A 14,499-nucleotide genomic window follows, 5' to 3' on the forward strand; every position below is an offset into this window, starting at 1 on the left:
CTGTAGCCATTTTAAATTCCTTCAAGATTGAATTAATTTGGATTTATTTGTAGCCAATATAGTTTTCAAGTCCAAAAATTAACAGCTACTGATGAAGAACTTTACTTTTCTTCCTCTCACTATCAAAAGCTTTACTGAAATAATTGAATTACTAGCCAATTGAATGTGCTTCAAAAGAGTTACTTTCTTTATACACATTATTGTCCTAAATTTCAAATTGCATAAGAAGACAGATTTTATATGAGTTATTGACTTCTTTTTCCTCCCCCTTTCCTGGTAAGTTTGTGGATTCTCATGCCATGTGACCTGTGCAGACAAGGCCCCAGCAGTGTGCCCAATTCCACCTGAACAGACCAAGGGTCCTCTGGGGATAGACCCACAGAAAGGTATAGGGACTGCATATGAAGGTCATGTCCGAGTAAGTATCAGGAGATTGTTTTGAGCTGCTTGGGGTTAACTGCCCTGATTCTAAGCTTTAAAAGTCTATTTCTCAATAAGTCTGCATGTGTGTCTATGTGAGTGTGTGTGTTACTGGATATATATACACACGTGCCTGCACATGTACATATTATATATATGTTTTTATTTTAAAGTGGCAACCTTGGAGGTTAAAGATCTCTAGTTATTCACAGAACAGATATAGCACTGGCAGCAGCAAACTTATTTCATTCTGTTGTGTCAGTGTGCTCTCTGACCCTACCTGGGAGAGACTACCTCTAACCTGAGAGACTGTTTCAGTCTTCAGGTCAGTCTCTGGACTTTTGCATTATGATGGTAGTTCTTTCTGTCTTAGTTATAGTGGTAGTTTCCTAATTATCTGGGCACTGGATTGAGAACACCAAACAGCTACCAGGTGTTACCTCATTTTCTACCAAAGCCAGTGACTTAGCATTGTAAGATTTTATTTCCCTTCATATCGGTATCTTTTGGCATTTTTACACATGCATGCGTCGCAGTGCCAGGTGCTTTGAAAAATGCACTGAAGAAATGGCGGCAGCACACTTTTGTACTGAAACACCTTGGAGGTGCTTTAGTTCAAAAGCACACCGCCACCATTTTCTGCGCACTGATGCACATTTTACCACTTATGCAACTGCACATGACGCAGTACGATTCACTTCAGTTCACGTGTGGAGCAGACTCAATTAGTCAAGATTGCTTCAAAGTGGCGGATCTCTGGCATGTTGCTGGAAAAAAGTATGTGTATAAATGCCCTTTGTTTCTTTTTCATGAGTTTCTGGATAAGGAAGAATGTGGGGACAGGTTTTTGAAAATACAATGTGGAGTTTAAATCTGATACTTGGGCTCCACACCTGGGCCACTTGTACACATGACAGGGGTTTAATCCCCTAAATTGAAACTGTTACAGTGAAAGGCCCAGTCCTTTTTTTTTTTCTTTTTTTTTCTTTCTTTGCAGAGCCTGCCCGTGTCTCCCACAGCCAAAGGGTAAGCTGCCCCAGAACTGCGGGTGGGGCCTGGTCCTTCCCTCTGTGGTAGCAGCACCTCACAGGGCCACCTAGGTGGGCTGCTAGCAGGCTGGTGTCGCCTGGGGGGCACTATCACCATGGAGGGAAGGTCTGGGCCCCCCGCAGCTCAGGGCCCCCCACCAGTAGCTCACCCGCTGGCCTACAGGGGAGGCAGGTGATCTCCATGGGCGGGAGGCAAAAGATCAGGCCCCTTGTTGATCTTTTTTTCTCAGCAGAGCCTGCCCACACAAGCTGCTGCTGAGCCATGCAGCCCCTGAGCTGCAAGGGGGCCCAGTACTTCCCTTCACAGTGGCAGCACCCCTGGGGCCACCCAGGAAGGATGCTAGCTGCATGGGTGCTGCCCCAGCTTGCAGGCAGCACCTGCCAGATCCAACTCTTCCCCAAGCCCACCATGTGGATGTGGTTTACATAGCAACATAGCAAATTCATTTAAATCATAAAAACCCCCACACTTGTACAGCGTTACACAATTAAACTGCAAAAACAACTGGTTTTTGTCACAAATACAAGCGCCCCTGGTTCTCATGTCTTTTACTGAATGCATGTAATGTTGTTTATGCTGCCTGTCATATTTCTAAACAGGAGAACAAACAGTGCGTTGCTTTATTAACAAAAATAATATTTGCATTGTATTTTTTTATGTCTTTTTTCTTTTGAATATACAGATTTGTTGAAAGTTGATCAGCTGTTTGTTTTACTATAGGTTCCTAAGCCAGCTGGAGTTAAGAAAGGTTGGCAGAGGGCTCTGGCTGTGGTCTGTGATTTCAAACTCTTCCTGTATGATGTAGCAGAAGGAAAAGCATCCCAGCCCAGTGTGGTAGTGAGTCAGGTTATTGACATGAGGTAAGCTGTTGAGTGCTGAGAGAACACAAACTTCACTTCTTTATCTTTCAAAGGAAGGTTATACCCAGAAAGGTTTATCTCCAAGCAATATTTAAAGCTAGAACACATTTTCCAATAAATTCCATTTCTCCTGAGAACACTTATTTTCAATTTAATTCAATGAACACTTAGGTGAAACTTCGTTACTAGGTGTAACCTACCACACAAGGCCTTAGCCAGAGAGAAAAACTAATCTTTTTGTTATCATTGTTCTAGTTTGTCCTTATCATCTTTGATTTAACTTGGTTATAGCAAATGGCCCTTAATGATCACAATTGAAGTGTGGTCTCTGCTGCCATACAAATACACTTTGTGTTCTTACATCTCAGTATGCAGCAGTATGAAGTGACAACAACAGCAAAGATTATGACAAGTGGTTTCTCAGGCCTCATACAGGCATTCATTTTCTCCTGGGCTAGTTGCTGCTCTCCCAGGAGAAACCATGAGTGTACAGATATTCAGGCTTTTAATCTCAGAGTAAAAATGGCCACTCCGGGAGTAAAATAACCTGGGAACATTCAGAGTCAGTCACTCCTGTGAGAGTGAATATCTGTACATGCCATAGCTTCTTTCAGAAGAGAACATAATCCTCCAGGATTCCTATCCCACCCACTCACCCTAGGAAACAGTGTGTCACTTGCTGAATTCTGCTGCTCTAGCAAGTAACCCCTTCACAATCCACACATTGTGCTGCATGGGAACACAGGCTGACAACGAGCAGTTTGGGTCAGCCAATCACGGGTCCCCTATGCACTCCATCTGTTGCCAGGCAGACTAAGAGTCCCTGTAGATCACACTGAGATGTGTGTACAACGTCTGCCCACAGCTGCATAGTGTCAGAACTGCAAGCTCTCCACTATTCAAGGCCTCAGCATTCAAATCATAGGTGGTCGAAGAAAATATGATTTTGGGGAGCTGAGCGTGCACATGCATGTCCCCCCAGCACATAAGTCTGTTGTGGGGAAGAGGTACGGTGGCAGATCGAGGCCCCCGTGGTGAGGGAGGGATTGAGGCAGAGACAGGGGGAAGGGGCTGGGGTGAATGGAGCCCCGGGGCAAGTTGTAGGATGCTGCAAGGGTGGCTTATCCATGGGTGTGGGAGCGCTCCCACCATTGCATGCACCACCAGACCAGGCACAGGGTACATGCTCCCTGATGTGTGTGTGGGGCAGAGGTGGCTGCCACTACAGGCTGGGGTCTGCACCCTGCGCATGCCTTCGGTGGTGGCATTGCACAGGATGCAGAGCCCACCCAGCAGGGGCAGCTGCCTCTACACCACGCATAGATCAGGAGGCACGTGTTTGGGCCCTATTCATCCCCCTCCCCCCCCCCCACGGCGTCCTCAATCTGCGCCCCCCCACGCCTCTTCCCTCCCCTCCCCTGCACCACTTCCCATCCACACATTTACCTGCTGAGTGTAGGATGGCCTGGGCCAGGCTGAGTTCCTGGCCGCCTGCAGGCTATGGCTGTTCAGCTGTGTGCGCACCCCTCCCCCCCCGCTGCAGCCGCCCAGAGCCTGCAACTGGCCTGCATGCTTTTGGGGTGGCTAAGCCCCATTAGCCCCAGCTTTCCGCCACCTATTATTCAAACGTTTATGTGGATCTGGGTAAGTTTCTGTACCAGGAGAACAGACCTGGGAGAGAGCTCCCAGATTATCTGAATGCACGTAAGCAGCCTCTGATACCAAAAGTGATAGCATCAGACTACTGCTAAGGTGTTGTTCCTGCCATTTGCTGTGAAATCAGGAAACTAGTCTAGTGCATCTGAAAACAACTCAGACCTTGTTAAGCTCAGTCACTCTTATTTGAAATCTAGCTCAGCTACATGGTTAACAAATAACTCCAGTTGTTACATATGAATATGCTATTAGTAAAAAAAAAAATCTTATTTCTGGGTTTTGTGAAACAAGTGCATTTGCCCACCTGCCCAGAAGACCTGACATGATTGGAGAGAAGAAAAATATGCTTGTTTTATAGGCAAATAGAGTTTTAAATGATAAAAAATAAATCTTATTAAAAGAAAGCCTGTTGGATTTTTCAGAGGTTTAAGATCTGTTGTTGTGGTGTCCTGAACAATTTTATCATCTGGTGACTCCAGTATTATTGATTTCATTGACAGCTCCATGGGCCCAGCACTGAGTTAAGAGCAGACTGTTAGTATAAAAGCTAATTTCTTTAACTCGTATGTATTTTTTTTCAGAAAATCTCAACTAAGATGCAGTTTGTAGCTTCTAGTGAATCTGGAGGTTTTCGGTGCAGTTGAGGTTTTTGTTGTTTTGTTTTTTTAACTGAAGTAACCAGAAAAGCTGAATAGATTATCTCAGTGAATAGCTAGCTGTGTGTTCATAGTGTTGCATAGTGGTAAATCATATAAGTCAATATTTAACAAGAGGATGGAAAATCAAGGTATTTTAAAAATTAGATTGGGATGCCACATTATTCCAGAGTCTGCAGTTACTATGATTATACAGATAAATATCTTTTCCACATTTCTAAATTATTTTGTCTCTAAGGGATGAAGAATTCTCAGTGAGTTCTGTCTTGGCCTCTGATGTCATCCATGCAAATCGAAAAGATATCCCATGTATTTTTAGAGTAAGTATATAGACTTGAATCTGATTACCTAGAGGGCAGAATGATTTAGCTTGATGCAGTGGCCTTTCTCTAATATTTTTCTTCATAGTTCACTCTGATCCAGCTCCATCCATGTTAGCAGTGATACATAGATTATGGTTTCAAAATTATACATATAACTTACTGCAGTGTTTCCCAAACTTTTGATATCTGTGGAACACTTTTTTTCTGGATTAAAATCGGCAGCACACTTCACCCACCAGTTCACAGGCCAGATCTATTCTGTGGGCCCAACCTCTGCATATGGGGCTGGCCTGGCAGGGGCCCCATCCAGCCCATTTTTCATTATCTTCTTCCACTGCTCTTGCAGCAAACTAGTGTGCTGCAGGTACACCTTTTGGAAATCACTACCCTATTGTCACAGTAAAATTGCTGTTGGCAGCTTTTATAGGATCTCCCTTTCACTGATCTCTTATATTTCTAATAATGAAGAAAACGTTTCTCTTGAGATGTGATCATTGGATCCAAAATAGACCAGAGCTCCTAGTTGCCTTTTATCTCATACCAGTAGCTGGTGTGTCTGCTACATGACACAACCTAGAGTGGCAGCTAAAAGGCAACTTACCATGCAAGCTTCAGGGCTGTGACTGAACACTCTGTATTCTTCATTTAAGTAGAGAATTACAATACCATTCTCTGCCCTTTTTCTGAGGTCCATTTTTTGGCCTTGATCATGGACTGCACAGTGCTCCATGGTACTACAATGTCTTAGTTGTCATTGTTTACTTTGTCAAAACCAAATTTCCCTTAACTGGAAAATGTTTTGGTTTTTTTTAAACATACTGAATTTCTTCCCTTCCCCTCCCTTCCCCCCCGCCCCCCCCCCCCCCCCCCCCCCCAATTTTAAGAACTCACTAGAAAACATATATTGTTCAGCCTTAAGTTACCAAGCGTACAGTATCCCCCAGGCAGGGCCATCCCTAGGGGGAGTGAATCGGGGCAATTGCCCCAGGCCCCATGGAGCTGGGCAGAGTGGCTGTGGCAATTCCGCACTGCCACCGGCTTCACATCCGGCTGCTCAGCACCCCCTTCTCCCTATGCCGCCGAATCTGCCGTCAGCTTCCTTGCATCTGGCTGATTTGTGCTGGGCCCCACACCCTGCTCTGGTCATCTCTTCCCCTAGGTCATGTTGTGGTAATCGTCTCTACTCTAATTTCTGAGCCCCCATTCTTGTGGGCAAATGTTTACAGAACAACTGAAAAAGAACAAGAAAGACATGGGAGAGAGCTCTTATATTTTAGAAAGACATCCCCACATTTTTCATTTCTCCTCTCCTGACACTGAGTGTCACAGCTAAGACGTTCCTGGGAGTTCAGAGCCTTTAGAAAGTGTAGTTCTTCTTGGGGCTTTTTACATTATTGTAGAACTTCTTAAAGTTTTACAGAAGCAACAGAAATAGCCTGGCAAAGAAACATACATTAAAAAATTAAATCTATTTAGCCAATGAAAGGTGAAGGACATTAACTATAGTAAAGCTGGACTCAGTTATTTGGAGTGATTAAAAATACACTCATATATTTTCCCTTGCCCAAGCCCAGTTTCCAGAGAGAATAAAACATAAGTAAAAAGCATTATTTTTGTAGAGTCCTCCATAATTTATTCTCAAGCAGCTCCCAAAGTAACATCAAATGTTAGTCGAAAGGCAAATAGTCAGATGCAAGGCTTGAGCTGGTACCTGACACCCAATAAGAGAAATAAATAACAAATAATAAGTAAAATGATAAATAAATAGCTTCATCTAGAGCCCTCCACTCTGAGTTTTTAGTATGCCCCCCATGTCTCTTCAAGTTACAGCGTTTCTCAACAGACTAGCCACTGCATGCATCTACAGGAATATTATGACACTTGAAGGATTTGACTTTGGTGATTTTAGCCAGAGTGGATCATGGAATGTTTTTTGGAAATGTTCTTGCAGAATTTTCTGTTATTTATTCTACTGAACAACGCTGGGTTTTGTTCTGAAGGGAGACATTTACCCTTGCATAAGGCATGCGGTGGTGGTAGATAATAATGAATAGGAGAGAGAACAAGTTAAAGCTAATATTGTAATATGCTTATGAATTAGATTGCTGGATTAACAGCCACTGGCATAGAGTTGAATTCTTAGGTACCTTGAGTTTGATACTGGATGTCATTTCCAGCAAGTGACCTTTTTCATTTTTGCATAGAATCAAGAAGTTCATCTATTTGAAAAAGCTACCAAGTTATAGTTCCCATTACATTAATGTTATAGTTCCCATTACATTAATATTAACACGAATTGTTTGTCTGTAACAAATGCAGAATAGATTTTTTAGAAATACTTGGTAAGAATATTTTTCCTTAGTAAACTACTATAAAACATAGATACCCTACCTAATTTACAATGGAAATAAGTTATGTAGGAGGTAGCAGACCCATTTTTTTTCCCAAGAAGGTTATTGAATACAGCCATCTTCACTGAATTATTTTAACTTGGAATTTCAGGTGCTATAAAGCAGGTTCTCAGTTGATTGGGTATAGCCAAAAATGTACAGTTGGTGTATAATTAAAAAGATAGTATAGTCATGTTCTTCTGCATCAACAGCTACTGATAAATTCTTTTATTTGCTTGTTTGTTAAAACACATTTTTTACCATGTTTCAGGTTACAGCTTCCCAGCTGTCTGCATCCAGTAATAAGTGCTCGATCCTGATTCTCGCAGACAGTGAGAATGAAAAAAGCAAGTGGGTAGGGGTGCTGAACGAATTGCATAGGATTCTAAAGAAGAACAAGCTGAAGGATCGGTCAGTCTATGTTCCCAAAGAGGCTTATGACAGCACCCTACCCCTCATCAAAACAACCCAGTCAGCAGCAATCATAGGTATGAAGCTGATGATCTGCCATAAACATTTTTGGGTATGATTTGGCATAATTGAATGCTGACACTTTGGTGCTTTCCTTTCTTAGATATGCACCCAGGCTGTGATATCAAGCAATTGAGTCACAAATCTTGTTTTTGTTCAGTTAAGTTCAAGCAATGATAAATCAGGGTGGTCTAAGTGCTTAAGGTGCTACACTAAGATTGCATTCTTTCCTTATTTACATCCCACCTTTAATACAATGACACAGGCTAGAGTGGATGGCCAGGTACAGAAACGACACTTTTACCAGTATAAATGATCGGAAACCAGCCTGTACCCATAACAGAACAGAAGTTCAGTACACATAAACTGGTTTAAAAATGCTGGAACCTGATCTAAGATTTGCCCCCCACACCCAAAAGGCAAATGTGTGTTCTGTTCACTACCGATCTAAACTACTCCGCATACAGAAAACTTCAACTTCGATTGAGTCTATCTCAGGGATTTTAAATGTCTGTACCTAAGATGATTGTCTGTTAGCAAAAGATATATACATCTAGGACCCTCTGTTCTCTCCCATGCTCTAAAACTAAAATAAAATTCAGAATGTGGCATTCAAGGTATGATGAAAACCTCACCACTTCAAGCATTTCAGCTAGATAAATATAATGCTAGAGAGCAAACTAGAAGGAGTGATTGGCTTGATTAAATGGTTTATGTGACTCTTCTGTTTATAACTTCTATATAACATCAAAACAGATGTTAACAACTGGCCATGTACAACATTGTTTTCTGCAAACACACCTCTGTCCAAAGTAGTTAAACTAGCCCAACAATTCAGATGCATAAAGCACTCTCCAGGACCAAAGACACAGCTTCCTACTAGTATTCCTGTTCTTTTGGGGTTCAGAAAGCAAGAACCTAAGTCAGAGGATCGACCTGGATCTTGTACAACAGCTGTATAGTAGCATGTGGCTTGATTATTTAAATGTGACTTTTTGTTTGTCTGCTCTAAAGCAAGTATCAATGCTTAAAAGTGCTCTGAACAGTTGTTACGAATAATGTTTCGTGATGACATTTCTGCTGATGTGAGAACTGGCAAAAGGCTTTCAGCCATTTGTAAGAAAAACAAAAATAAGTGTTGCTTTCTGTTTTCTTTAATTTTATTGGATTTGGCCATTTATTAATTTATGTATTTATTATGTTTGACAGAACTTTGTGTATTAATTCAGACAGATGTCATTATCTTCTTTGTTTGAAGCTGTGTGTCCAAAAAATGCCTTTTTTTAATGTCATAGATCATGAAAGAATTGCTCTGGGGAATGAAGAAGGGTTATTTGTTGTTCACATCACCAAAGATGGTAAGAAATCCCGAACTGTAATAACTGTGCTAATATTTAATGTGAGGAGTTGAAAAAGTGACTCAAATATCTTCTAGATCCAGTTGTCTAAATTTGTAGTTCCAAAGATTTCGTCAGTAACTGCCAGCTGGGCAACCTCCCATGTGGGAGCTCATAACCAACCTATTCCATGATCTTTCTGTCTCTAGCATCATTGCCAGTAATAAAGATCCTGCGACTGGAACATAGCTGAAGCTTTGGTTACACTAGGCAGAAAGGGCTCTGCAAAATTAATGGAAATAACAGCTTGTAAATTAAGCAGAGGTAGCACAAAGGTGCAGACATTTACTGCTGAATTAGCTTCCTTTTTTTTACTCAGTCACTTTTGTGACTTACAGGCACCCTTTAAATTAACAGCTTTCACACCCCATTTGCTGTTAGCACTACACAAGAATCTGCTCTTTCTTCCACCCTCAGGTGTGATGTGGAAGGGCTCCAGTTTTACAGAACATAGATAATCTTGCCTTCATTCCAAAAGAGGACATTGGATTGCTAACAGAAAAACAATGGAAAAATAATTTTACTGGTATTATAACACTGAGACAATGTTTATTATATCAAAGCAATCAGTATAGGGATTTGTGTTTTATAATATGCCTTAAAATAAACCTTTTTCAAGGAGCTCTTTAATCTGTATGTATGTTAAGATTGATTTACATCAGGACTTTATTTTTGTAGAGATTATTCGTGTTGGTGACAATAAGAAAGTTCATCAGATCGAGCTCATCCCAAATGAACAGCTCATTGCGGTGATCTCAGGACGAAACCGTCATGTACGGCTTTTTCCCATAGCAGCCTTGGATGGAAGAGAGACTGAGTTTTATAAACTGGCAGAAACAAAAGGTTGCCAGACAGTAGTTTCCGGACAAGTGCGCCATGGAGCCCTTACTTGCCTGTGTGTGGCTATGAAAAGACAAGTCCTCTGTTATGAACTAAATCAGAGTAAGACACGTCACAAAAAAATTAAGGAGATCCAAGTCCAGGGAAATGTCCAGTGGATGTCGATCTTCAGTGAGAGGCTGTGTGTGGGTTACCAGTCTGGATTCCTCAAATATCCCTTGCATGGAGAAGGGACCCCATATAGTTTGCTCCACCCAGATGACCACACACTATCATTTATCTCACAGCAGCCAACTGATGCCATCTGTGCAGTCGAAATATCAAATAAAGAATATCTGCTGTGTTTTAGCAGCGTAGGGGTTTATGTTGACTGCCAGGGTCGAAGATCTAGACAACAGGAGTTGATGTGGCCTGCAACTCCATCCTCTTGCTGTAAGTGTTTCAGTGCATTTTAATACCTATGCTTATTAATACCGTGGTTGTACTTGCAGGGTGGACAGTGTCCTACTTGCACTAGCAGAAACACTTAATAAATAAATGTATTATCTAAAAATAGAGCCTGAGTCACAAATTCCAGTCATACAGCCTGATTCTGATCTTGCACCCATTAGCTGTATACCTGAGTAAGAGACCTCCCTTGCTGTAAAAGAAGAAGAGTAGTGACTCAAGATTTTCAGTAATTAGCTGGCATGATTTTCAAAGTACTTAAAATGCTCAATACCTACTAAGATTCACAGAACTTACCTGCACTTAGCACTTAGAATTAGGCCACTTTCATTTGGGTGCCTAAATATTAGTCCCAAATCTAAAACTACCGGTCAGCATGAGGAGCCAGGCTTTCTTTAAGTTCATAGTCATTGGTGTTCAGGTTTAATAAAATATTTTTGGTTTTCTCTCTCTCCATTTTCTCTTTCTTTCCCTCATTTTCCTTCTGCCCTCTTCATGCTCACCCATTTCCTCATCCTTTCCCCCATCTTCTACCAACCTCCCCTCCCCCAAAAATAAGCTTGTCAAAGAGATGGCATTAAGAAGGATCCAATGCAGAAAATCATTTTAGTTTAAACCTGCCAAAAAGTTCTCTGTTAGAGTCAGTGCATGTTTTTCAAGGACATGACTTTCAGCTTACAACAAGGAGGAAAAAGAGCATGCCTTTTCTTATATCTTTAAAGGGCTGATTTAATTTAAAATTAGTTTAAAGCATCCAGAAGTCCCCAAATTAGCCAGTTGATAAGCATATTATTATTCATCTTGTGTTTTTGGTTTGTTTATTAATACTTTTTCATCATGGAAATTTTCCTTCACCATGAAGGTAGCTTGCTTATGTCCTGCACCACCTGAATGCAGTCTCTGTGGCTGTTGAAAGAGAAACATGTCCTTTATTTCTCAACCACAAGATGGAGACTAGCACTTTTGAGCCAAAGTGAGGGGGAAATGGACAGTGGATGGGTTGAAGAATTTACTAGTACATCACTATTACCAAAGCTGCCCGGAGTGGTTATTAGCAACTCCAAAAAGCTTTTTGCTTATGTGGAGCAAGCTTATACTCTAATTGCAGTTCTACTGGATTAACATCCAGTCACAAATACTGCCAACAATTATCATAAATTGAGACCTTAGGTAATCTTAACAGAAGGGTAGAATAGTGTTGGGTGTGGGAATACAACTCCCCTATCACCAGAAGAAATAGCTAATGAAATGTGCCAGATTGGTAGCCATAATTAGTACAGACGAAATGCTAGTGAAATATGCCAAATTGGTTGAAACCTGGAAAATAAGAAATACTTAAAACCACGAGATGGGAAATGTGAATCTTAAGTATATCCATGGTTTTTTGTTCTAACTCATGTTCCTTTAGGATGTGATCCAATGTACAGTACCAGAAACTACAATTTTCATTTCAAACTCTAGTTAAGGTCGCTCCATGACAACCATGTACTTGCCTATCTCATCATTCCATTTACAAAATCTGATCACTCAAAAGCAAGGAAAGTAGTGGTTAAGGGCATACTGATAGAAGTCATCATCTCAGAGTAGTTTCTCAAGGATTTATAGCCCAAAATAGTTTGTTTCAGCAAAGACTGGAGATAATAAATATTTTTCTTTACCTTCAGAATAAATGTTATGGGCATTTTGAGGCAACATATTTTCCAATCAAAAGTTATAGGGTTGCTAAAATAGGGCTTTGTAATGGAAATTGATTGCATCGTACCTGTGGAAAGGCTACTGCCTCTGGAATTGGATGCTATTCCAGTGTTCTCAGAAATGCTTGCAGTTCTTGAATTGTGTTTTTAATAAATGGAGCAAAATGGTTCTTAAGAAATTCTCTTATGCACTCTTTTTTGTCTACATGCCCATGACAATATATTTAATCCTTCTGTCTCAGGTTATAATGCACCATACCTCTCAGTGTACAGTGAAAATGCAGTTGATATCTTTGATGTGAACTCCATGGAATGGATTCAGACTGTTCCACTCAAGAAGGTAACTAGCTGTTGACACTGAGCAGCTAAGGAGTTTGGTTAGCCTTTGGAAAATCTAAACCAGCCAGTGGCACAGGTTTCACAAGTGGCAAAGGCAGCTTCTGTGTGTTGTGCACAGCAGATTTGGGAGGAGACAAACAACAGAGTGACAGAGAGGTCTGGGAGCAGAAAGCAGAGCATCAGATGAAGTAGGAAGCACAGGGCAGGAAGCAAAAAACTGAACAGCAGATGAGGTAAAGGGAAGGGATCAGAGCAGCATTCAGAGATGGTCCAAGGCTTATTTTTGGCATGCCTGCCAAAAAACGCTGGCCCCAACGATATAAATAAATGCATCTAAAAAGCTTATTGCAGCTGAGATGCAATGCAGCATTGTTGATGGTTGCTTGAATATACTGAAGAAGTGGTTGCTAATACTGAAAATAAAGAATAGTCATGTATGTCATTTGAAAACTGAGGCTGCTTTGGCTGCAGTTTCATCATTGCAGATAAGAGATAAAACAATACCCAAAAGAGCCTTTATTTTAGAATATTAATCTCTGCATATTGGTTACATGTAGTTTCAGAGAGTGTGGTTGTATCTATGTTGTTACTGTAAAATGAGAGATTAGAGAGTGAAAAGCTTTTTAAAAGATGCTTACCTTGTAATTTCAGTACCTTAGACCTGTCTGAACGAGAAACACTGGTACAAATTCTGATAAACCAAATGCTTTTTGCTGAGGAGGAAGAGACATATTTGTCTTTGCAAAAGCACAGTATATCACAGCAAGGACCAGTTTTGTAGATAGAAAGAAGCCACTTTGCATTAAATGCACATAAGTATTAAAGAATTGAAGAGTGGGTGTGTGCCACACTTTGGGTTGAATTGATCATTGGGTACTTCTAGTTTTACAGAAATATAACTCTGTTGATTTGGCTGTAGTGACAGCAGCATAACATTTCGAACCACCACAAACTTCCTTTGTGATGCTGGCAAGTCTCAAGGTTTTGTCTACCCCATTTCTGTGCTGAACCTTAGACTGCTGCAAGGAAACAAACTTGCTCTTGCCTGGCATGTGCCAGATCCCATAAAATAAGACAGCAGAGTCAGCTAAGAGGGGCCCTGAGTGCATGCCCCAATACCACCCTTGGGCTCTCTGTCTAGGGTATGCTACCCAAGACTTCTGTAAAGTAGCTAACATTGCCTCATTTCTGAGATTTGGTGCACACCAAGTGAGAGGCATGCTTATTGGCAGTAGTCCCAGGGACCGCACAGATGGCAGACAGCATTTTCATCTCTCTGCCTCAGTTCTGCATCTGTAAAATGGGGGTAATAGTATTTCTCTATACCATGTGGTTGCTGTGGTTATAAATGGATTAAAGATTGTGAGGTGCTCAGATATGGTGACAGAGCTCATATAAGTACCTTATAGGGGGAGAGAGAGAGAGAGACTTAGACTCCTTAACTGTAAAAGCATCAGTATGTAGCTTGAAGTTATAAATTACTGTATTTTCCTGCATCCCCCACACCCCTAAATAAGATGCAAACCTTGCTTGGGAGGGCAGAATAAAGAAAAAAAATTCTAGTCGTGGCCACATGGAACAGGGACAGAGCCTGTTCCTCTCATTTGCCCTCCCTTTCCTGCTCAAGCAAAAGCAACAGTTTTAATGCTTGCGCAGTTGACTGCTCAGCCAAAAACTATTGCCAGCCTGGCAGTGGCTATGAAAGGGTTACATCCAGAAGTACTGCTGAAGACTGGACTCTGCCCCTCCTTCTGTGCAGCTGTGGCAGGGGAGGAAGAGAAATAGCAGCCATTTTCTGGCCTTTCCATGGTTCTATTCTGAGCAAAAAAATAAGCTTCTCTGTTTAAGACATGCATCCCAGTTTTGGAGGGCTGGTTTTTGGGGAAAGGGTGAGTGTGGTATGCAAGTAAATACGGTGGTTCTTTCAAAGTCCAACCCTCTTCTGTGCATAATGTT

General features: G+C 41.4%; 1 protein-coding gene across 7 annotated transcripts in view; it reads left to right on the top strand.

Annotated features, from left to right (window-relative positions):
• CDC42BPA (CDC42 binding protein kinase alpha) overlaps positions 1 to 14,499 on the top strand; it is a 334,018-nt gene that overhangs the window by 292,772 nt on the left and 26,747 nt on the right. For all 7 annotated transcript variants that reach the window (XM_090047507.1, XM_090047449.1, XM_090047476.1 and 4 more), the window contains 7 exons: positions 282 to 418; positions 2,191 to 2,330; positions 4,881 to 4,962; positions 7,627 to 7,843; positions 9,122 to 9,184; positions 9,902 to 10,495; positions 12,447 to 12,544. In XM_090047507.1, coding sequence (XP_089903633.1) covers positions 282 to 418; positions 2,191 to 2,330; positions 4,881 to 4,962; positions 7,627 to 7,843; positions 9,122 to 9,184; positions 9,902 to 10,495; positions 12,447 to 12,544 — 1,331 coding nt within the window. The remainder of the gene's footprint in view (positions 1 to 281; positions 419 to 2,190; positions 2,331 to 4,880; positions 4,963 to 7,626; positions 7,844 to 9,121; positions 9,185 to 9,901; positions 10,496 to 12,446; positions 12,545 to 14,499) is intronic.

This window comes from Crocodylus siamensis, chromosome 1 (genome assembly GCF_052110815.1).
Source record: "Crocodylus siamensis isolate JL-2025a chromosome 1, ASM5211081v1, whole genome shotgun sequence".
NCBI classification, from domain to species: Eukaryota; Metazoa; Chordata; order Crocodylia; family Crocodylidae; genus Crocodylus; species Crocodylus siamensis.